Source organism: Mastomys coucha, unplaced genomic scaffold (assembly GCF_008632895.1).
Source record: "Mastomys coucha isolate ucsf_1 unplaced genomic scaffold, UCSF_Mcou_1 pScaffold8, whole genome shotgun sequence".
NCBI lineage: Eukaryota > Metazoa > Chordata > Mammalia > Rodentia > Muridae > Mastomys > Mastomys coucha.
The window spans coordinates 56,607,953-56,632,543 of record NW_022196914.1 but is presented as its reverse complement, the minus strand read 5'-3'; the positions used below and the strand labels follow the sequence as shown (position 1 = coordinate 56,632,543).

The 24,591-nt window shown below is 41.8% G+C and overlaps 1 protein-coding gene and 1 non-coding gene across 3 annotated transcripts in view; both read left to right on the top strand.

The window, feature by feature from the left end:
- Positions 1 to 24,591, top strand: part of Sv2c (synaptic vesicle glycoprotein 2C) — a 183,634-nt gene that overhangs the window by 26,960 nt on the left and 132,083 nt on the right. The window contains exon 2 of one of the 2 annotated variants that reach the window (XM_031360010.1): positions 19,027 to 19,707. In XM_031360010.1, coding sequence (XP_031215870.1) covers positions 19,128 to 19,707 — 580 coding nt within the window. In that variant the 5' untranslated portion in view covers positions 19,027 to 19,127. Of the gene's footprint in view, positions 1 to 19,026; positions 19,708 to 24,591 lie in introns of those variants that run through there. The other variant, XM_031360011.1, reaches the window with a different exon arrangement.
- LOC116083966 lies at positions 1,613 to 1,716 on the top strand. The gene has a single exon (XR_004115953.1). It is a non-coding gene; the product is annotated as a U6 spliceosomal RNA (small nuclear RNA).

Below are 24,591 nucleotides of genomic sequence, written 5' to 3'. Positions count from 1 at the left end.
GGGTCTTCACATGAATCCCCAGTGACGTCACACTCTTTGTCTTTCTTCTCTGCTTGGATCCCTTCTTGTTTGACTTTGGTGGTATAGCCTCTTCCCTTGACCCCACCTCTTAGCCTTCATGAGCCAGGCTGTAACCCTCTCTTCGCCTCTTGTCTCCTTTCTCCCACCATCTTCTCTTTTATTTCCCCTTGACTTTTCTTCTGACGATTCCATTCACTGTTATGTCTTTAAAGTCCAGTCATATGCATCTGCTTGGTACCCTCTTCTGCCTTAGCTCTATGATAGATGCAAAAATCCAAACTCTGAACCCTTCTCTACACCTCACTCCAGTCCCTGCTGCTTCGTTAGCCGTCCTCTACTCCGTGGATGGAAAACACGTACTCCACTTTCTCCCTTTCTTCTCAGCCTACATCAGAAAGTCCTTGCGCCTTTAGCTTTAAATTGTAACCAGAATATGGCCACTTCCCATCATGTCTACTGCCATCCCCAACAATTGTCTGATAGTTTGAAGTACCAAAGCCCCGCCCCTCCTTTAGTGTATCTGTTCCTGCCTTTATGCTTCTAGGATGCAGAATGTCGTCTGAGCACTGCCTGGAGTGGAGTCCGATCACATCTCTACTCTGCTCAGGACTCTGTAAGAGTCCAAATCCTTAGGAGAATCACAGGCTTCACAGGATCCTACCCCTTACTGCCTTTGGGAGTTCGACTTTTGCTGTCCCTTGTTACTCTTGCCTAGCCTCACTGATGGAACCTCTCTCTTCCTCTGCTATACCATGTGTAAGCCTCGGTGAGGGATTCAGTTCTCCCATCCTTCTTCAGGTGTTCTTGTTCCCTTTATCATTTCAAATGACTTTTTCCTCCCATAAGTCTCATCTCAGTAACCCTAATTGAATTATCTGATTATGGCTGCATCCAGATCCCTCCCTAGGTCTCATTGCCTTTATTCATTTTCTCTTTTAACAGTACAGCTTACCTTCAGTAAACTATATGCTGATTCTCATGTTTTTCTTTGTTAGCATGCAAGCTCCATGAAGCAAGATATCTCTTATTGTACCCCAGTGTCTAAAGTACCTGACACAAAACCGAAGTCTATAAGTACATACCCAACAATGAAAGAATAAAGACATTCAGAGATTAACAAGAGTTCAAGAGATATCTTGAACCACTGAATTAATGTACCCCCCCCAACAAATGAAGACACAAAGGATTAGCTACTAACAGAACTGACCAAGTAGTCAATGGAAAAATAAAAAACTCTAATATTTAACTTCTTAGGAAAATCAGTGAGCATGGAAATGATTAACACATTTGGAAATTTCTTCAAGAGTAAAATGGGACTGCAAATCAATCTTTTTGCTTAATTCTGGCATTGGACAGTGGTACAATCTTGTTTCTATTGTAAATCCAAGTATTTAATATATCATTACTTCTGTGAATATAATACCAAGCTGAAGGCCATTAAATACAGTCCAGCAAATGCTCCCATCCATCAGTGGGCTGACCCAGAGTCAGATTTTATGAAAAAACAATCAAAACAGAACAAGTAAATAATAGTTTCCAAGTGATGAGTTCATTCAGCTCTGTGTTTAGTGGGGAGGAATTGATTGCATATATGCTCTCTTGGAGCACATGAGCTAAACCTGGGATGACACGAGAAGATTAGCATCGTCCCCATACAAGGATGTCATGCAAATTGGAGAAGCATTCCATTCTTTAAAATAATTATAATTAAAGAAGAAAGAATTGAGAATTGATTGCATGAAATATATGAAGTATACTTAAGGAACCCTTAAGAGGGTCAGTTTTCTCAGTGGAATTAAATTTTATAGAGTTCTGTTAAAGACTGGGTTTTTAAAATTCTTTATTCTTTTTGGAGGGAGGGGATAAAGCATCTTGTTGCGACATTCTAGCTGGCCTGGAACTCATTATGTAGAACAGACTGGCCTTAAACTTGTAGCAATCCTCCTGCCTCTGCCTCTTGAGTGCTGGTATTATAGGCATGTGTCACTGCACACAGCTAAAATATTTTGGTTTTGAAGCCAGTAAAACATCTACAGATCCTTTTAAACTTTACAGAAAACCAAAATATGCAAGAATTACATCTGAAGAAAAGGTCATTCACACTTAGTTTACACAACAAAGTAGGAAAATGTTAAAGCTATTTGTTTTTCATATGCTTTTTGCAAGTGTTTGGCTCTACAGAGCAAAAGAAACCTTTCTGGGGTAGGTGCTGGCCCACTTGATTGACAGGTGGAGAGTCAACAGATGATCAGAAGATGAGAAAGCAGCATTAGGATGTTTTTAAATATTTAGGGTTTTAAAATTTCTTGTTTTGTTTTTTTTTTAAATAGCAGCAAAGACAGATGATTAAAGTTACATTATTGTTCCATGATGAAACGGAAAGGATGTCTTCCACATAAGAGCAAAAGAGGACAGATGTACTGACAAAAATATGGGAACAGAAAGATTGAGGGATGGAGACAGGCAATATTAGACAAGGACCACAGGTGAAAAGAAAATGTTCTCAAGAAGTATGTTAGTGTCTGTGTGTTCATGTGAAGTTCCTGGGCCCAGGGGCTCTTCACATTCTGCTCCTCACTATGTTTGTGCTGGATGGGTTTATGGCAATGACACAGACTGGAGTCATCTGAGAGTAGGGAACCTCCATTTAAAAAATAATGCCTCCATATGATTGGGCTCTAGGCAAGCCTGTAAGACATTTCTTAATTAACGACTGATGCATAAGGACCCAGGCCATTGTGTGTGGTTGCATCCCTAGGCTGGTAGTCCTGGTTGGGTAAGAAAGCAGGCTAAGCAGACCATGATGAGCAAGCCAGTGAGCAGCATCCCTTCATAGCCTCTCCGTCAGCTCCTGCTCCAGGTTCCTGCCCTGCTTGAGTTCCTGTCCTGACTTTGATGAGGTGAAGCTTAAACCAAATAAACCCTTTCCCTCCTCACCTTTCTTTTGGTTGTGGTATTTCATCGCAGTAATAAAAGCCCTAACTAAGACAGTATTCTCTTCTGCAGAGTAAGATGTTTATATATTAGAGGGAAAAAAAATGTGTTTTCCTTGGGTCTTCATGTTAGCACTTAACCTTTCCAGGTAAAAAAGACTGTAGTTTGGTTTCTGGCCAAAGCCTCACATTATGCTTTGCTATTTGACCTGGGGGTCACATAGAGATAAAATCCCAACCTACAGGGAATGGAGATAAATTGTTTTAGTTAATTGTGGTTTTTGTTTTAAGTAGATTCATCACTTGTTTGGCATAAAGAGGTATTGACTGATCTTTGTGCTGTCTCTTGGTGTCTTCTGCTAGCTCAGGATTAGCTGCAGGTTCCCTGATAACTGGCAAACAAAGGATGTGAGCTCAGGCTGTCCTACTTTTTATCCCTTGATGGATCTTGCAAATTTATGATTACCAAATCAACTAATTTTGTGTTCTCATGAGTAGAATATTCAAAATGGCAATCTATTGGAGAATTAATTTCCAAAGTGTAACTGGTTATAGTGTTATTACATATAACTGACACTTAAGCTTTCAATGATGGGGTGTAAAAGAAAGAAGTCAAGAAGAATGTTAGGATTGTTTCCACTCACGCTCATAAATAGTGTGTTCTTTTTTAAAAAAAAGTTGTGTGTGTGTGTGTGTGTGTGTGTGTGTGCCTGCATGTGCATGCATGTGCATCTTTTCTGTGTCTGCTTAAACATAAATCATGAGTGTGTAGCTGCCAGCCCATGCCAGAAGAGACAAGATGTCCGACACCTGGAGCTGCAGTTACAGGTGGTTATAAGCAGTTGATGTGAGTGTTGGGAACTAAATTCAGATCTCCAAAATAAGACTTACAGGTCCTTCCAGTCTCAAAGATACTTGCTCTCTCCAGAGGACCTGAATTTAGTTCCCTGTATACAGGGTAAACACTAGTGACATAAATTACAAACTTAATTAAATATGAGTTAATTTCATGTAGTCACTTCTCTCTAAGATTTCTGTGGATTGAACAGTGTCTCACCAGTATGCATATTGAGATCTAAACCCCCAATATCTAAGAATGAGATCTTGTTTGGAAATAGGATCTTTGCATGTGTAATCAGTTTAAGGTAAAGCTGTTAAGGTGGTATACTAGCCCATCTGGTAGCCTTATGGGAAGAGGGAATTTTGGTCACATAGGAAGCAAGTCATAAGAGCTGTGGTGGAAAGAGGAACTACGCAGAGACAAACAATGGATGCTGGGGCCCATGAGTAACATAAATGCTGGAAATGCCAAGGGGAGATGCTCTGTGGGTTTCAGAGGGAGCTATACCACCCCAACACTGTGATTGTCACCAGAACTGTCAGATTATTGATTCATGACTTGAACCCACTTGGTGTTCTACCTGTACTAAGTACATATGAGGATCAAGGGTGGTGATGTGTATGTATGAAATACTTAATAAACGCTGTGTGCTATGCAGATGACATACTGCATATGCCTATCTCCATATATCCAATGGCTGAGGGGTGAGCCCTGGCCATATTGTAATATTCGTGACATTCTACATGAAGAAACACTTGAGGAAAAGAGGTCTGCTTGGGACTGCTTACCTTGAGAGAGCATATGGGGAATCTTTGAAAAAATTAGGACCAAAATCATCTTAAGCAGATGATGCCATTTCCAGGAAGTGACTAGTCCACTCATTATATCTTTGTTCTGTTATATTTCTCTTTTTTTGTGTGCTTTTCTATCTAATAAGTGAGGCATCCCTCAAAACTTCCATCTCTTGAATGCCCTTAGGTCTTTTCTTATTTGGTGACAGTTATAATGTAGCACCCACTTTCAGCATGCAGTGTCGTCCTCTATCTAGCAGAGGTGGACAATGAGCCCATTCCCCTGCCTCACCAAACACTGATGTATTTTGGGGAGCTATGGTTATAGTGGGGTCCTGCTTGAGAGTGGCTGTTTACATCACAGGCTATCCCTCCTCCTCCTTGGTCTCCTTGCCTACCCGTCCTCTCCACCATTCTCCTTCCTCACAGGGAATGCTGACCTCAGGCAGCAGACAATTTATACCAGACTGAATGTCACTGTGGCATTCACTGTGGGAAAGTAGGCGGGACTCCTTTTATCCAACAGACTTTGAATGTTAAGTTCCTTCACTGCTACGTTGTTTTAAGATCTAGACCTGTCTTTGTCAGAGACTGGCACGATTTCCCTATGACAATAGCCCAGAAGGGCTTTTGTGATGAGTGTGAGGCAGCTCAGTGTGAACTGTGTGAAAGTCTGTTAGAAGTGAAGCAAGACTCCCTGAAGGGGATGTGTTTTTGCCTTTCCCCGTTTGCTTTACCATTCACACAGTGCGTTTCCCTGTTGACTATGGGGCTGTGGTGGCCGTTTCTGCTGCTGGACCTAGAGACAAAAGCTGAAAGTAACTCTCTTCCTTCAGCGGAGCTGGCCATGGAACTTATTTGTCTTCCCAAGATGGGATCAAGAAAAATTCAAATAAATGTTCTCTCCCGGGATCTTAGTGGCACGTGGGCTCCTCTGTAATGTGTGAACCACACTGATCACAGAGGAAGCCTTTGTCCTTGTTCGTGGGCCCTCTCCTCATTGGCAGGACCGGAACCATGTTTTACTCCTGATGTGACTGACAACAGAGCTCCCCAGGGCTGGTCCCAAGGATTCTCCTGGAGGATGCTCTGCTGGTGAAGAGTTCTGAGGTCTGAGTTTGGTCATGGTAACCAACCCTTCTTTGGAAGCACATGAGGCGTGTTAGCATTTCAAAGGTTCTGAGAAGGCCAGCAAATAGGATTTATCTTTGCTTCAGAGTGTCTTTGCCTGACTTTGTTTATTTTTGTTTGTTTAACAAATAGTTAATATGTGATGTGTTCACATTCTTTTAGACATTAGGATTTAAATGAAAATGACCCAGGGAGAGAGAGTCTTCCTTGTCTTGAGGGTTATCATGTGGGGTAAGTCAGACAATGAGCAGTTAATTCTGTGTACTGTGTTGTCAGATTGGGGTATGATCAAAGGTACTGCTCAAGAATGGTGGTGTAGGGATGCTATGGCCTAGCGCTCTATGTGGTGCCACTCTTATTTTATTTATTGATTGATTGATTGATTTACTGATTTATTTATACATATATGTATATATGTGTATATATATATACATATATATATGTATATATATATATTCTTGGAAAGTGAACTTTATATGTAGCTGAAGATGATCTCTATTTCCTGACCCTCTTGGGTCTGCCTCCCAGAAGAAAGTTGAGAGCGGGCTTCCAGTAGTGAACCTGGGTGAAGAACATTCCAGAAAGGTGGGACAGCAAGCACAAAAACTCTGAGGCAGAAGGAGACTTGGCATGTCGGAGATTAGTATGGCAGGGCAGAGAGAAGCCAATGGTGGACAATGAAACTGGGGAGCTGGATCAGGTCACGTGGGGCCAAGGGCGTGGGAAGGAAACCCCTTAGGGGCTTTCAGAGGGGAATAGTATCTCCTGTCATGTGATGAGAAGGATTTCTGTGTGGACAAGAGACACCAAAGGGCCAAAGATAGGACCAGTAAGTAACACAGAGAGGAGGCCCTCAGAGTGTTCACGTAATGTTATTTAAGGCGGGTGACCTGCTCAGAGATGGGGAGAAGGTGACAGACGTTTTCTGGATGTCCTTAACTGAAACTTTTTCCTTCTTCTTTAAAAAAAAAACTTTTGAATTTTTCTTGTGATGGATTTTTGGGAGCACCCCTCTATATAATCAGTTGCCAATTGTGTCTTCCTGTTGGTCAGGAATGAGCTTTTCTGTGGTCCAATTTGCAGTAGGTTTGGAGCCCCCAAAGCTAACAAAAACCACTTTACTTTTGGTGTGTGTGGTCAAAGTCAAATGATACTTGTCTCTTAGAATAGAATAGTCCCAGTATCCAGCATGGGTGTGTGTAAAAGGCTCAGACTGTGTTTGGATTATATAGGCTTTGTGGTTTACTTTAAACCTATATTGAATTCATATTACATGTTTTCATTAGCCAGTGAGCACCTCTACTTGTCTACCTTTGGGCTAATTAGTTCAATTTAGGCCCTATTCTATTCCATAGTATAAGCATATAGGTCCTAGGATATTGTAAGGCAATTGTCTGGAGTGTGTTCCCACAGGAAGTAAAGTCCCTGGATGAAGGACACCTAGAGGCCTTTGTTTCACTTCTGTGTGCTTACAGTTGGGGGTGGTTTACTCCCACTGCACAGCAAGCCACTTTGCTGCATGCAGTGAGCTTTGTGATTGTCTCAGACATTAAGAATCCAAGATGAGCCAAAGCATTGTCCCTTCCCTTAGAGAACTTGGAATCTATCCATGTGTTTGCATGGCTCCTGACTTTCCTTGTGACTATTGCTTTGGGAACAGATCAGTTCTCATATACTGATGTAATATTCAGTAGCCCAGGTAGAGGGCCCTCAGCCCAGAAGTACCTCCTGTCCTCCAAAATCCAACATTTGTAGTCAACCACTGGGCTTAAGCACTTACAACTTACACATTTTGTTCAATTTTGTAATTGAGAAAGAAATGTCTCAGAGGAAGAAGCACCCCATCTTTTCTTTATATGCTATGAATGAATTAGTTTGGCAGCTCTTTTCTCCCAAGACAGTAAAGACTGTACTAGAAAATAGAAAGGAGAGTGTTCTTTACAGTGATTTCTTTAACATCTTACATTGTTCTTCCTATTACACATACACACACACTCACACACACACATGCACATGCACACATACACAAATGTACATATACACACATGCGGAGAGAGAGAGGGGGAGGGAGGGAGGGAGGGAGGGAGAGAGAGAGAGAGAGAGAGAGAGAGAGAGAGAGAGAGAGAGAGAGAGATCCTTGAAGTAAAGACCTGCCTCTCCAAGCCTGTTTTTCAGCCCACAGAACTGCTGTGCACCCACTGAACCCTGGCTAGAACACACAGAGCAGAGTCCTGTGCTGGTCTAGTATTCTTGCTTTTTCCAAGCTCTGTAGGGAACTTGTGCATCAGTAACCTTCTTGATCCCAAAGCTGCTTCTCCCTAGAGCCATGGAGTATCTATGGTGATGTTCATGGAGGCTCTGGCACCTTCTTTCTGGAGACCACAAGCTAGGGAAACAATGCATTGGGTATTCCACAGGGACAGTGCTCTGGGGATTTTGTCTCTGTGCTCAGGTGGTGCCCAAGTAAACACAGGCAGCTGTGCTTGTGGCCACTTCCAGGAACCTAGCAAAATGAAATATTTACCAAGTAAAACTTAGATAAAGCAGAAAGAAACCATGCCGTTTCTAGGCAGTAGGTACTGAAGGGAAAATGCCCACCAGCTCACCTTGTTGACATTCCCGGGGCTAAACTGAGGTCTGGGGAAGTTTTTGCTTCTAATCAGGGTGAAGCAAAGGAAGCAGAGTTGATATCCTGACTATGCTTTTACATTGCACCAAATCTCTACAAAGATGCTAGTCACATGACCCTCGTCCCTGCAGCAGGATAGACAGACAAACTAGAAACAGACATGTCTATTAGAGTTTTTCTTTGTGGGCTAAACCTTAGTGGACATGGCAGTGGTAAACAATGGAGAGTGAATCTCAGCCCCTCTGACATCCAGCTATGCTCTTAGGGTGGGGCAGAGCACAACCATCCTAGCCAATTACCATTCTTTCCATTCTAGAAAGGAAATTTCAGCGTTACTGCTGAGTGATGAATTCTGACTACAAGTTACATTCTTCCGTTTTTAATTTTTGAATAAACTATCATTTAGTAGCTAGGTCTTGTGTGGCCTGTCCTGTTTTAGTCTTAAATCATGTTCTTGCCCATTTTGAACTAGTGCTGTCAGGCTAGTAAGGACAGAGGCAGTATTGGGACTCACGTGTGTATTTGACTCATAAACAAGACCACAATTTGGGTCTAAAACTTAGCTCATTTCAATATGTCTGCAGCACCTGTTTCTCAAGGGATGCTGAGTTCTTGTAAAGACTGGGGAGTAACTGTGCACCTGTTGTACTGAGGAGACAGATGGGAGATATGATTGTTTTTAGTTTTCCATCTTTGGGTCAAAGCAATTCTTCAAATGAGTATTTAGCTGGCTCTATAGCAACCTTTAAACGTACAAAGTAGAATATCTGACTTATAGATGATGTGTTGTTTTTAAAACAAAACCCCAAACATTTGACTTTACCAGTGAAGACTCAGGAGCCAGAAGTTGTGGTAAAAGCCTGCTAGCTCAGAGAAGCAGAGAAAGTACCCAGCTGACCTTCCTCCTCAGCCAATATCCCCAAAAGAAAGCTCTCCTCCTCCACCCTGTCTCCCCAACCCTTCCAACTGAATGTCCCCCCCTCCTACTTCTTCTGTGTCTCTCTATTCATCCTCCTGACTCCTTACTCTCTGTGGGTTTTTTTCTATATTCACTCCATGTCAACTGGTTGCTTGCTCCACCTCTTGACCTGTGGTCCACTTGATTTAATTCTGTTTATAATAAACAGAAAACTCTTGGATTAAAGTTATGTGCTAGGGCTGAGCTACACCACAGCTAAAAACAGGTTTTCCAGTAAAAAACACAATCTCGGGGTTCAAAGTATCATGAAGTATCCTGAAACAGTAGTGTTATTTTCTTTTTCTCTGACTTTTATTTATTTCCTTACCAACAGGGAATAAAGGACTCCAATTTTATCCTGATACTCACGGAGCAGTTACTGGGCACAGCTGGATTTTTTGTTGTTGTTGTTGCTTTAACTTTTCATTCATCTTCCTTCCTCTAGTTTGCCTCTAAGGACATTAAACACATAGAAGACATTGCTTCATTATAACATGGTTGTAGTCACAATAAACATGTCTACAAATGTCAAAGGGCAGAGCTAACGGGATCAAAGAACAATATCGTGTCTCCAATGACTGGGTGAAGCTAGCCCTAAAGGAAACCCTTGTTTTGCACCACTGAGCTGTATTCTTCTAGATCCTGTCACTTCCTGCTAAGGCTTAAATATGGTTCATCCCCTTAGGTTCATGGCTTAAGTGCTTGATCCCCAGAGCACTGGTCAGGAAATGGTGGGGTGTGGACCGAATTACATTATGATGGCACTGCCCTCAAAGGATTAATGCTGGTCTCATGGAGGAAGTTTCCACTCACAGCAGTGGGTTATCATAAAAAGAACAAGTCTGGCTCCTCCCTGGTCTTTGGCTTACTAACTTATCATGGAATCTCCTCTGCATGCAGCCATCTTCCTCTCCGCTTCATTGCCATGTTGTGTTTTGACTAAGGGGGGCCTTGTCAGAGTGGAACAAAGAACTGCTTGATCTTGGGTTTTTAGCCTCTGAAGCTCTGTGCTAACCCTAAGTTTTATTGAGTAGGCAGGCTACAGTATTTTGTTATGGCAAAACAAAGTGATGTATTTCTGTACTCTGTGCTCGTCTAAGACTCAAAGTTCTTCCCATAACCTTCAAAGTCTCCAATGATCTGTCCCTAGTCATTTCATTGATTCTTCCCTGCCCCTGACTCTGTTTAGCCAACCACCTTCTCTGACTTCCTCCACTAGACGGCCTTCCTTCTTGCACACTGTTCTGCGTCTAAGCCCCTGGGTAGCAACATGACTTACATCCTAGCTGGAGTCAGCTCTTATTCAAGCTCACCTTCCAATCAGCACTCCCTGGACCACGCCTCCTATAAGTCCTCCTCCTCCACTGGGCAACCCTGCATGATGCCTTTGGACAGCCACTAGCTATGTGTAGTCATTATGTTTCAAAGGGATGACTCAGATATAGAAGATCAACATGGAAGTTCCACGGAGCAGTGCTGCTCTGAGTCCCCACCCTGACTTGTTTTTATTTCTAGGACTAACCGCTGCATCAAAGTATGTTCTTTTTTTTTCTCCCATTGTGACGACTGAGGAAGAAATTCTATACAACCAGAGGCTTAGTGTGTCTTGTTCAGTCTCTGATTTTCAGCTCCTAACATAATACCTGATATGTCTATCACTGGTCCCTAGTAAATACGGTGTGAATGGTCTTTTAATCACTACAGAAATAAATGAGCATTGTGAAGGGAAGCCTGCTGCTCTTCCCCACCCCAGCTGTATATCCAAGCCAGGCTTCCTGAAAGAAACTCAGCTCCTGGCTTTGCCCACTGAGTTCCCCTCATATGATTTCGGGTCTTGGTGGAAGAGACAGATTCACAGATGGCCCTTTTCAGGCCTGGCGGTCCCTCAATGTGGGAAAACCCTTTGTGAGAATGTCAATAGTCATTCAATAGAAGTGAATGTTTCTCTGCTATCCAAGAGTAGGAGTTGCTTGTGGTTGGATTTTTCTTCTTCCTTTCTTTTAGCTGAGTATTCTTCATAATGCGAATTATTTGAATTCTCCTTGGGCATCTGGTTTCCCCAAAGAATCATAAGATGTCGCTGTTAACTTGGGGACTGAATCTAGGATTACTGAACTCTTTCTAGGCTCAACTGAAGATGTCCTAGGTCTGCTTGCCAGTTCTTCCTGCAGAGCAGTGTCTGTGCGTGCGATGGTCCCAGACTTCCCTTCCTGAATTATCCTCTAGTAAATCTGACTCAGTCGTTGCAGCCCACCTCATCTGCTCCTTGATGGATGATCCCATAGATGATGATGTCCCACAGGAGACAGCTATCAGATCCTCTGATATGTCTGACAGGAACAAGAGCTTGTGGCCAGACTCTATGTCAGCTACCAGGCCCTCTGATGTGTCTGACAGGAGCAAGAGCTTGTGGCCAGACTATATGTCAGCTACCAGACCCTCTGATGTATCTGACAGGAGCGAGAGCTTCTGGCCAGAGTATATGTCATGGTCTGAAAGACCAATAAACAAATATATAAAATAATATGAAAATGTTTTAAATATATGTATTATATATATATATAAAAAATATATATATATATACTTTGTTTATTAAATAATTGTCACAATAAAGAATTATATAAACTTCACTGAGTAGCAGCAAAGGCTTGGATAACATATTTATATGCATTGAGTGAGTTGACTATCAGACTTTTTTAGTTCTGGAAATAATTTTTAAACTTAGCCTAACATTAATGGAAAATTCTTTGAAAAATGGCTAAGCAACACTAAAGCTTATTTGTAAGATAAAGCAGGTGGAAATAATAAAAATATGCTTGAAAAGAATGAGCATGCACTGGTATAAAATATAGCAAAAGATAAAAGGTCAAACAAGTCCAGCTAGCAGGAGATGGCCATCATTGAGGCAGAATGGGGGTCTTAAGAGGCATGAATGCCTCTAAGAACTTTGTTTCTTGTCACTGGGATATTTCCATAACTGTTTCTGAGATATTTGGTAGCTAGCCCTACCTCATACAATATACAAAATAAGTTACAGAACTAAACATTCAACAACTAAGCAAAAACTAGTTCTACTATAGATGCATATTTTAGAAGCTCAACAGGGCCCTAAGTTTGCTAATAAGACAGAAAATAGGAACAGAAAACCTAGTTAAGTAGAGTGTATAAAAATGATTTATAATAGCTATTCATGGCAAAATTTCATTGTGGATAAGACAATCTGAGAAAAATATTTATAGCACACACACACACACACACACACACACACAAAGGCCTCTTAAAATTCAATAAGCAAAAGACTGTGTTAGTGTCTTGTGTCTGCCTACCAGACTGCTACAAACTGGGTGACCTGAAATTTGTCTTCTCTCTGTTCTAGAGGCCAGAATCCCAGCATGGAGGTATTAGCAGACCCGCAGTCTCTCTAGCAGAGATGCCTTCTTTGTCTCTCAGGGTGGGTGAGGCTAGGACCCCTTGGCTTCTGGCTGTTGCTGCAATCTGGACTAGTTCCCTTCTGTGTCTTTCCTGTCCTCTCTCACAAGGACTGTTGTCTAAGGATCTTTAGCATACCCACATAGCCCAGGGAGGTTTTATCTCAATTCTTTAACACAATTGCTTTTTCCAGCTAAGATATCAGTTATATATTCTGGTGGCTAAAACACAGACATGTCTTTCTGGAAGTCACCACTAAACCTACTGTCAACCCAAAATGAGAATGGCACAGGATGAGCATTTCATGAAAAACGTTCAACTTTACCAGAGGTCAAATGCAACTTAAAATGCTAAAACCTGCTTTTCATTCATCCCAGCTGCCAATTTCCAGTATAGGCGAAAACACAGGAAGATGGAGCACCCTTTTAACCTTCCCATATGACAATAGAATGATTTTAAAGTTACCAAAATTCTGCTTTCCTTTTGACCTTAGGGATTCTCAGCACACATTGCTAATAATAAAACACCGCCTAATTGCCCAGTGGTGGAGTCAAGTCAGATGAATTATAGCCCAATGTAAATTAAAGTGGTAGAATAATATTTAAAAGCTAGTGAAAATTGCAGTATCAAAGCAAGTTATGAAAACATCCACCTGGACTGAGTGCCTTTCCAGTCTGTTCCCCGCAGCCCTATACCCTCGTCCATGCCCTGGGTAATGTTTCAAAATACTGATCAAAATGATTGATCCCTGAAGGACAAAGAGATCCTTGAAGGATAGGAATGGAAAGGAGGACAAGCCAGCATGGGGACTGAGACTATTGCAAGATTATAACCAGGGTGTGGTTAACAGGCAAACTGGGAGATGGGAACACAGCATACACCTCTGCCTGGTAGGACAGCTGACAGCTCTCTACCACTTAGCCAAGATAGAAACCCCAAGCCTTACAGCAGATTGCACAGTTTGGAATCCAGAATTACTGAGAGCAAATGATAGGCAAACTAGTTCAACAGTTTGTTACCCATTTAGGGCGATAACAGAGGTGATCACAAAACCCTATTTAAAACAAAACAAAACAAAACAAAAACAGAAAACCCACAGGAAGCTTCACAATGCTGGATTGTAACCTATAAGAGTAGTTCTATTTTTTTAAGACCTGCTTCCACTTTTAAAACTTATTAATGATAAAGGAACTTTCACTTTGTGATTAAGATTGCTATTAAATATTAGAAGCTAAGCCTGAGGATGTTTCTGTCTAACACAAGCGTCTGCAAGGATGTCCCATTATCCACTAGAAAAGTGATGCTACTATTTATCAGGCAGCTCCTGCAGAAGGCTACTGTACATTCATGAGAGAATGAAACCAAACAACCACTCTTGTTATAGAAGCTAGCAGCTTCCTAGGATTACCTTAGGGGTTTGCTGGAGATCCACAGGTGACATTCCAAGAACCACTGTTCTGGAAGGTATCCTGACAGCCAAAATGGACAACACATGCCATAAAGTTCTGTATGGCTTGAAAGAGCCACCGACACCAGTAGGAAATTCCACACTGGAAGAGTTATAGATGCTAAAGTGATCTGCGCTGGGCTTCAGGCACACATGTGCAGTGACTAGCTCCGTGCTCCATGCTCTGTGATCCATGTTCCATGCTCCATGCTCGCGCCTCTGCACAGTCCCAGTGTTCAAAGTTGAACACTATTAAGGATGAATATCTCTGGGTTGTAGAAACATATATGATCCTGTGCGTGTGTGTGCAAGAACATGCATGCACACATGCAAGAGACACAAAGAGAAACAGAAAGAGACACACAGAGATTGATTCTATGTAATTTTAAATAATTTTAAAATAATCTCCCCAGCATATCTTCTAAGAGATAATATCTTATATTTTAAAAAAAAAAAAAGGCATAAAGAAGTTTTTGAGGGTATGGATTTGGGAAGGGCTGGGGGAGAAAGAGAGAGTATAATCAAAATGCATGTTATAAAATTCTCAAAGATTTAATAAAATATATTTAAATGTCTTGTTTCTAGTATTTTTATTGAGATAAAATAAATGTAACATATAAATTTCCATTTAATCATCTTTAGCTGTACTCTCAGAATATTCTGCAACCATTGTCAGCATGTTTCTTCATACCCCTTCATTTTGTAAAGATAAAAACTCTTCATGCTTTTCCTAACAGCTCCCTCTTCCTCCATTCTCCCTGCCTCAGGGAACTAAGTTCTTTCATCCTAAGCCCCTCTGCACAACCTCTGCATACCAGGCATTTGGGAAAAGTCCAGATGCTTCCCTGGACCCTGGTGTGGTGCTCTCCTTCACCAAACGTTCACTTCCACCACAGGCTCACTAAAAGGTAGTTGATCTGATGTTTAAACGAGTGAGCTCCAGAGTGGCACTGCCTGGTTTGATATCTGGCCTGGCATTCACTGTGTGGTAAACAGACTAGCTGCTCTAAGGGGTGCCAGTGTGCAATGAGTGCATAGCACTTTTAAGTCTAGGTAAAGGCAGATATGAGAAAGGTGCCGTCCTAGCATCTGAAAAGCATGTACATCATTTAGGAAGGAGAAGCTTTTAATATCAGCTGTCTATTCCTCCATTCCCAGGAACTGTTTATAGTATGACTGATGAGGGGTACAAGAGAGGGAAAGACTGAAGGTGGAGGCTCTGTGGAGAAACAAAAACTATCTATCTATCTATCTGTCTATCTATCTATCTATCTTTCTATCTTTCTATCTATCTATCTATCTATCTATCTATCTATCTATCTATCTATCTATCTATCTATCTCTGGTGTGTGTGTGTGTGTGTGTATGTGCGTGTGTGTGTGTTCATGCATGTGTGTGATGGGAACTTGTGTGAAGCAACTTTAAAATACTATGTGGCATTACTAGGTATATGCTATTTTGTGAACCACCCAAAGAGGAAATGCGTTTGAGAGCATGCATGTACATGTGCATGCGCATGCACACACATGTGCACACACACACACAGCCATACACCACACTTCTTGCCAGAATAATTTTCATTAATATATACATGTTATCTTTTTTATATTTGTGCAAAGTGTGCCTATCATTTAGTAGAGAACATGTCGTAAAGCAATTTGTTTTAATTACCACCTTTAAAAACAGTTTTAGTCAGCTATGAGTTCTGTGGCTCAGCATGATGATCAGGGCATTTACACAGGAACCTGAAGACTGGGGCTGTAGCTCTGTGTCAGCATGTTTGCCCAGCCTATTCAGACCCCGAGTTTGATCCCCAGTACTTCCAATACAGGCAAGATGATGATGTGTTCCCTGAAGGAGAAGGTCTCGTGTGCAGCCCACACACACCTGAGTATTTCTCACTGGGCTCTCCCAGCTTTCCTTTGTGCCTTGTTTCCATCATCCACCTGTTCTTTTCAAAATCTGCCCCCAGAGCTGAAGTTGCTTTCACTTCAGTGCAGAAGCTGAAAGCACCTGTATCTCAGGGTCAGCCATAGGCACCCTTAGCTGGCACCTGGCAGGTGTGGCAGTGTGTGTGGCAGTGTGAAAGCTCGGCAGGTGTGGCGGTGTGAAAGCTTGGATGGAGGCATCACCAACTGTCTGACATCCTGAGAGACCGCATGGAGATCTTTTCTTACATCGTGCATGACCAAGTCTTCTGCTCATTACGGCCTTCCCTGACCTTCAACCCTTATTCTTTCCTAAAAGATGTGCATCTGACGCCTGATGGGAGGCTCTGCCTCTAGGTGACCTGATTTCATAGACGTCAAATTCTGTCCTAGAAATGATGTAAACTGCGAGCCATTGAACCGCCATACAATATAGGATCACCACCATCATCTCACAGCAAAGGAATAAGAAAGGACATCATGTGACTCTTGGAGACTGGAAGTTTCAAGGCTTTGCCTAGGTTCCTGCCCTCTTGGTCACTATACCTTATTTAACTTCATCATATTTTCTTTAGAAAGGCAGCCACCACATTCTGATAGTTTCCATGAACAAACAAAACTGCACTTGAGAATTACGGTCCATTTAAAGGCATCACTGGTGTAAGATATCATTAGTGACTCCAACTTCTTTTATTGTAAAGCCACAACATAACTTAAAGGAGAGGTGGTGAAACAATTTTAGGACAGGGAGGAAAAGAATAGAAAGCAGGCTGGGGCACTTACTCACAGCCGAGGGGAGCACTGAGTGAGGTGGATGAGGTTAAGGCCTTGATCTCAGACCCAGCTTCTCTGACAAGCCTTCTGGGCCTGGACTTGTTAATCCCTTTATGCTTTCGTAGTCTCATCTCAAAGATGGAGACTATAACATTTAATTTATAGGATTGAAAGAACTAGGAAAAATATAGGATGTACATAAAATACTTCATACACACTTGGTATAGTAAGAACCAAACCAAGCATTTGTATGTTTATAAAATGTGTATGTATACATATGTGTGTGTATGTATGTATGTGTGGTGTGTGTGTGTGTTGCATGTCAGTGTGTATGTGTGGTCTCTGTGTGTGTATATATATATGTATATATATACATGTGTATATATATACACATGTGTATATATAAATATATGTTTCTGTGTGTATGTGTGGTGTGTGCATATGTATGTTTATGTGTGTATGTGTGTATATGTTTGTATGTGTGTATGTGTGTAGTGTATGTGTATATATGCCTGTGTGTGAATGTGTATATATGTGTGTATGTTCACATACATGTGTGCACTTGTGTGTATGGAATCCAGAGATTTATTTTGGGAATCTTCCTTGGTGAGTCTTTCATATTCTTTTTTGAAGCAGAATCTCTTAGTCAAGTCCAGAGCTGGCCAGTATGGGTCATTTGTCTAGTCAGCATTATCTAAGAATCTTCTGTCCTCCAGCTTTGGAGACTCAAGTTATAGGCATGCTGCCTGCCACCCAGCATTTCCATAGGCTCTGGGGATCCAAACACCAGTTCTTTGCTTGTGTATAAAGTACTTTACTGAACCATCTTTCTAGCCCATTGGTTTTCAATGAATTATGATTTTCAATGAAAATTGGGGCCTGGTGCATAGTGTACATTATACTCTGTAATTTGTCTAGAAACAAGGCTGAGAATTGGACAATGAGCTGTTCAGTGCAGGGAAACAAGCTTGGGACAGGAGGAGGGGTTCTAGTTTCATCCAGTCATGCCTTCACAGTGTCTATGTGTATGCTTTGTGAGTCTATATGTCTGTGTGGCTTATGAGTCAAGGTATATCCTTACAGCTGTTTAAATATATTTTTTAATTCTTGAAGGATTCCTTAAATTTATTTTGATCATAATCATAGTCATTCCTCTTCCCTCAATTCCTTCCAGATCCACCCCCACCTCCGTACCCACCCAATTTTGTACCTCTCCTTTAAAAATACAGAGAAACCCTGTCTCGGAAAAAAAAAAAAACAAAAAAACAAAACAAAAACAAAAATACATAAACAAAAACCCACTCTGAGTCAAGTTTGTGCTGCCCAAGTACTGGAGGGTGGGGCATGTCTGGGAGTGTGGTTGACGCACCAGAGGTCGTAACCTTCAAGAGAACTGACCCTGCTATTAATGGCCAATGTCACCTCAGTTAGGAGTGGGACTTCCTGCCCACCTTCCACATCTCCATGCTGGGATTTTTTCTAGTTAGCGTTTTCCCAGGTCTGGTGTGTGCTGTCACAATCACTGTGATTCCATGTATGTAGCTGTCCCATTGTTACTGGGTACCTGTTTTCTTATATTTATCCATCATCTCTGGCTCTTAAATCGCTCTGCTCTCTCTTCTTTGATGATCCTTGAGTCTTGAGGAGCCTTTTGAGACATGATGCTTGTATTTTTAAAAGCTATAAGGGCTGGGCGGTGATGGCGCAAGCCTTTAATCCCAGCACTTGGGAGGCAGAGACAGGCGGATTTCTGAGTTCCAGGACAGCCTGGTCTACAGAGAGTTCCAGGACAGCCAGGGCTACACAGAGAAACCCTGTCTTGAAAAACCAAAAAAAAAAAAAAGCTATAAGGTAGTTAGCTTCACTCTCAGTAGAACACCTGAGTAACATTATCCTAAGAACATTTTTTTTTTTAAACAAAAACTAGTAACAACCCTAGCCAACTACTCTAGGCACTGATTGTCATTGAGCTGAGAAGCAGCATAGAGTGTTCATGTGGGGGTGGGGGAGGATCAAAGCAGGAAAGGTGCATTCTGTGTCTTTATATGTGGGACAGTGAGAAGAGCCCACAGCTCTTTCCAGCTGGGTGATGGAAAACACAGGGAAAGGACTAATGTGCATCTCTCCTGGTTCTTCTTGTGCAGCTCTGTTCTGAACCAAGAGTGGATGATGCTGTTGCAGCTGAGCTGCTAAGCACTCTCGGTGGACACTTTCCTGCTGCGCCTTGCCCATCGGCCAAGACAAAATGGAAGACTCCTACAAGGATAGGACTTCACTGATGAAGGGTGCCAAGGACATTGCCAAAGAGGTGAAAAAGCAGACAGTGAAGAAGGTGAACCAGGCAGTGGACCGGGCCCAGGATGAATACACCCAGCGGTCCTACAGTCGGTTCCAGGATGAAGATGATGATGATGACTACTACCCACCTGGAGAAACCTACAGTGGGGAGGCCAATGATGATGAAGGCTCAAGTGAGGCCACTGAGGGTCACGATGAGGAGGATGAGATCTATGAAGGGGAGTACCAGGGCATCCCCAGCACTAACCAAGGGAAGGACAGCATCGTGTCCATAGGACAGCCCAAAGGAGATGAGTACAAGGACCGCAGAGAGCTGGAGTCAGAGAGGAGGGCTGATGAGGAAGAACTGGCCCAGCAGTATGAGCTGATAATCCAAGAGTGTGGGCACGGCCGTTTCCAGTGGGCCCTTTTCTTCGTCCTGGGCATGGCTCTCATGGCAGATGGCGTGGAGGTGTTTGTGGTGGGCTTCGTGTTACCCAGTGCAGAGACAGACCTATGCATACCGAATTCAGGATCCGGATGGCTAGGTGAGTGCCTTATGTCAGTAAAGCAACTCTGAAATGTTTTATTTATGGAGAACAGAAAAAAAAAAAAACTTTCACTTAGAGCAGCAGTTCTCAACCTATGGGTTGTGATCCCTTTAGGAGTAAAATGACCCTTTCACAGGGGTCACATATCAGATATCCTGCATATCAGATATTTTCAAAGTTACGGTTATGAAAATCCAACCATCTGGGGTCACTACAACATGAGGAACTGTATTAAGGGGTCATGGCTGTACTAGGAAGGTTGAGAGCCACTGATTTAGAGCATTGCGTTTTTCCAGCAATTTTTAATGACAAATTTTAAAACTACAAAAGAAGAGGAATTGTGCAGTGAGCACCTGCACAGAGTCACTCGGGTTCTGTAGCTAACTTTCTAGATTATTTCTTCATGTTTCATGTATCCATCATTACCACCTAGTTGTGTGCATTTTTAAAGGTGAGTTAGAGAAATACATTTTAACCTACTATAGGAAAAGTCATGTGACATTTAATGGGAAGTACATCACTACATGATATGTAAATTTCATTTTTATCATTAAAATCTACAGAGATAACTATGATATCACTAGCAATGTTGTCTTTGGGTCACCATTATGGGGATAGCCTTTGGTGAAGCAACACATTCTTATATGTCACATGGGTGCTTGGCAGAATAGATTTACAGAGGTGTCTCCTTTACTGAGGTCAAAGTACAGCTGGGGATGTAGCACAGTGGTAGAGACCTTGCCATGTGCAGGGCCCTGGGTTCATTCCCTGGACCCTTATAGGAAACCCACTTGACACTTTCTAAATAGAAGTATATTCCATAAAAATGTTAAATGCTGATTTCAAATATTACATCTAATGCTGTCATTTGTTTTTAGAACACTGATACTTCCCCCTGTGATCCACAAGAATGTTGGCTTATTTTTTCCCCAATTAGCTTTATACATACAATTTTCTGTAGGTGATTATAACTTTATTTTCATTGTTTGTACCTAAGCTGGACAAAGTTCATTCTCTAATATGATTTTTTAAATCAACTTCAAATTTTATTACTAGTTCAATTCCATGTGTTGCAGTATGTCTTTTATAAGCTGCCTAGACATCAGATTTAATTTTTATACCCAGTTCACCATGAACCCAGGGTTCTTATTCTTTTGGAGCTGTAGTTAACACTCTTGAGATAAGTTGGAGAAATACACAGAATTTAAGGGTCCATGTCAACTCCTTGATACATTAAGTCAGGATGGTTTTCAAACCCCTCTTACAAATTGTGTCTTGAAGAGCATGTTTGTAGGAATGAAAATCTTTATATGTTTGAGAGGCTATTAAAGAAATTAGACTACTAGTGTCTATATTTCCAGGAGATGTCTTTAAACTAAGCTTGAGAAACCGAAAGTGTAAAATTTTTGTTTTGTAATATAGTTTATTAAATAATATCATAATCATTGATGCAAAGAAATGTGTATGATTAGATGTCAATTCCCAACTTTCTGGCGGCACAAGAGATAATCACAAAGAAAATTAGGACCAACATTGTCTAATTCCTTTAAAGCTTTTTACTCTTTAAATTAGCTCTCTCTGTGGGTATTTGCTTCCTCCTGTGTGAGTAAGAGAACCGAGTCCATCAAAGCAGATTGCAAGGGGCTACAGGGTGGAAGTTGGAAAAATAACTTGCATGTTTTTGCTGATAGATTCATGTGTGTCCAACCATCAAAATGCAGACATCACCATGCCTGGGGGAGAAAGCTTAGCTAGTCATCACATTGATTATTTCAGCAGATCCCTTGTATCTGAAACTGTTTTTCCTTTGTTGATTTTCTTTTCCTCTGGTGGGCAAGTGTATCAGTGTGAGCCTGGTTGTCCAAGAACTTTCAAGATTTTGCTAAGGGAATGTTTCAGTAGAATGTGTCAAGCCAGATCCTTAGAATTGTATCCACGTGGGCACTTAAGCATTGCAGACTTGTATTTGGAAGGAAACCCTTTTCAATCTATGATGCTAGCGTTTATATTGCAGAGTTTACAGAAAAGCCTAGTCCAGGCTTGCCCTTCTTCCATAACCTTCATGGCACTGGATTGTACAGCATTGCATAGTGTTCCTTTTTCAGTCTGTCACAAAAGCCAGCATCTGGTGATGAGACACATTCGCAGGTGTCATTGAAAAGTGTAGATAATACTGCAAGCAAAGAGGAGCCTGGATGGGTCCATCTGTCTATGAATGTTGTCTGCTTTAGTGAATTGATAAGGTGTCCCCAGGAGGACTTAGTTTCACTCAAGGGTGTGAGTCCCTAACACAGGAGTTTTAATGGTTTTATGACTCTGCCTTCCAGACTTGCATTTCAATTATTTTGCCATTGTAATTTCACTTATAATTGCATTCTAACAGAGTCTCTTTAGACAAGCATTTAAATTGTTTTGCCATTCTCATTTCATCAGATAATAGCTTTGTAATATAATTACCACACTAAGTCATAGCAGTGGGATCAAAATCAGAAAAGGAAGACACATGACCCATGCTTGGTGGCATTTTTGTGGATATGGATTTGCAAAATAAATTTTCATTTGCTACTAAACATCACATCAGTTTTCTCAAGGAAAACCAGGAACAAAATATGACCCAGTTTATGTTTTAATTATTTGTGAGGTTGAGACTGTCTTTGTGTTTGCCAAAAGATTGACTTAGGGTAACGAGGGCATACTGTATATACATTTGCCTGTTTGCACAGATAGCATTGTTAATTGGACTGGAAGAAGAGAGAGTAAATATTTAATTATCTAATGAGTTGTTTCTTCAGGGGATAAATGTTTTCCTTTTGAGGTAATTCACCCCCTGTTGCTAAAGTCAAGTTTTAAAGCATTTATAGTATGCAAAGCATAGTATCACCACCAGGAATGTATGAGAAAATGGAGAGGGGGGGAGGGAGAGAGACAGAGAGAAAGAGAGAGGAGAGAGACACAGAGAGAGACAGAGAGAGACAGGGACAGAGACAGAGATAGACAGAGAGAGAGGGAGAGAGAGAGAGAGGGAGAGAGAGAGGGGGGAGAGAGAGAGACAGAGAGAGGGGGGAAGAGAGAGAGAGAGAGGAGAGACACAGAGAGACAGAGAGAGACGGGGACAGAGACAGAGATAGACAGAGAGAGAGGGAGAGAGAGAGGGAGGAGAGACACAGAGAGAGACAGAGAGAGACAGGGACAGAGACAGAGATAGACAGAGAGAGGGAGAGAGAGAGACAGAGAGAAAGGAGAGACAGAGAGAGAGAAAGAGAGAGAGAGAAAGGAGAGAGAGAGAAAGAAAGAGAGAGAGACAGAGAGACAGGGACAGAGACAGAGATGGAGAGAGGCAGAGAGAGGCAGACAGAAAGAGAGAGACAGAGAGAGAAAGAGAGACAGAGAGACAGAAAGAGACAGAGAGAGAAAGAGAGACAGAGAGACAGAAAGACAGAGAGAGAAAGAGAGAGAATGAGAGACAGAGAGACAGAAAGACAGAGAGAGAAAGAGAGAGAATGAGAGAGAGAGACAGAAAGAGACAGAGAGAATGAGAGAGAGAGAGAGAGAGAACACCTATCCTGAGAAATTAGAATCTAGAGAAAGAAATAGATATGTCTGTAGATTCCCAGGACAAGGAAGCAAGTGTCCACAGCCAAAAGGAAAACAGGACAAATTTATTAAGGGGCAAGATCCTAGTAATGAGAAAATGAACGTTAGTCTGAGGTGGTCAGCAAGGACTGGCTAATCGATTAGTTTGGAAGAGAGTGAGGAATTGTCCAAAGGAAGGAAAGCAGGACACTGGAAACTATCAAACTAGGAAATGCATAATGTGGTTTTTAGCAGGAAGGGAAATTCCCATTTTATGCAGTCTCCTTTTGGGATCTTTGGGAAGGATTGAAATGTCTGTGTGTTATTTCCCTATTGTGACTGAAGTGCCAAAGAGTCAGGACCCATTGCCTTTAAGATGTCAGTGCCAGTGGCCTTTACCAGGGCAACAGTGGTGCTCTGAAAATAATGCTTAGTCTTATACCAAAGATGGAAACCAGCCTTGAAGTCTGGAACTTGATTTGTGAGCTGCCGCAAATGGCTTTGTATAAACACGGTGAGCAAGGTTAAAAATGTAGGAACATGAACACAGATCTTAGATTTGCTGCACTTGGTTACAGGGCAGGCTCCTCTCAGCCATCAGCTATCCATCCTTCCCACTGCTGAGCCTCATAACAAATGCTGCTGAAGGTGTCCTTTGGGGCCGTGGCTGGCTTAGTCCACTGTCCTAAGGCTAGTGAGCAAGCGCATTGAGATAGCGCATTGAGATGTACCAGGGTAATGAGGTGTGACCATTTCAGGTGCAGCCGTGCCCCAACTCTAGTCCCTTGACAAAAGGACAAGCATCCTGCTGTCTGCCCTCCCCCCTCCCATCTCAGTCATAGACTTACTTCTTAGACCTTCCTGGTGACTCAGAGAATGTCACATGATTAGTTCAGCTTCTTTCATGTTTATGGTTCCAAAAATAAGCTTTTTTGGAATCAAAACATTACCATTGTCATCAAGGACTGGTGCAGAATTGTTGGAAAGCTCAAAAATGTACTTGATAACTAATATGGAGTCCTTTAATGATTAAGCATCCTGTCTGTGGTTCCTTGACTTCTTCAAGGTAAACCACAACTATAATCCCTACTTGTCATGTTCAGTTTTGAGGACATGGGTTTTAAAAAGCATAATTAGGAAAGAACTAAGCTAATGGACAATAGGAAATAAATGGTGTTAAAGAAAATGGAAATGCCCTCCTCCCAAGGATCAGGGAACATCTCAGAAGAGGGAGAGGGCAGAATTTAAGAACTGGACAATGGGAAGGATGGCTTGGGATGCTACCACTCAGAATGAGTATGGCCACTG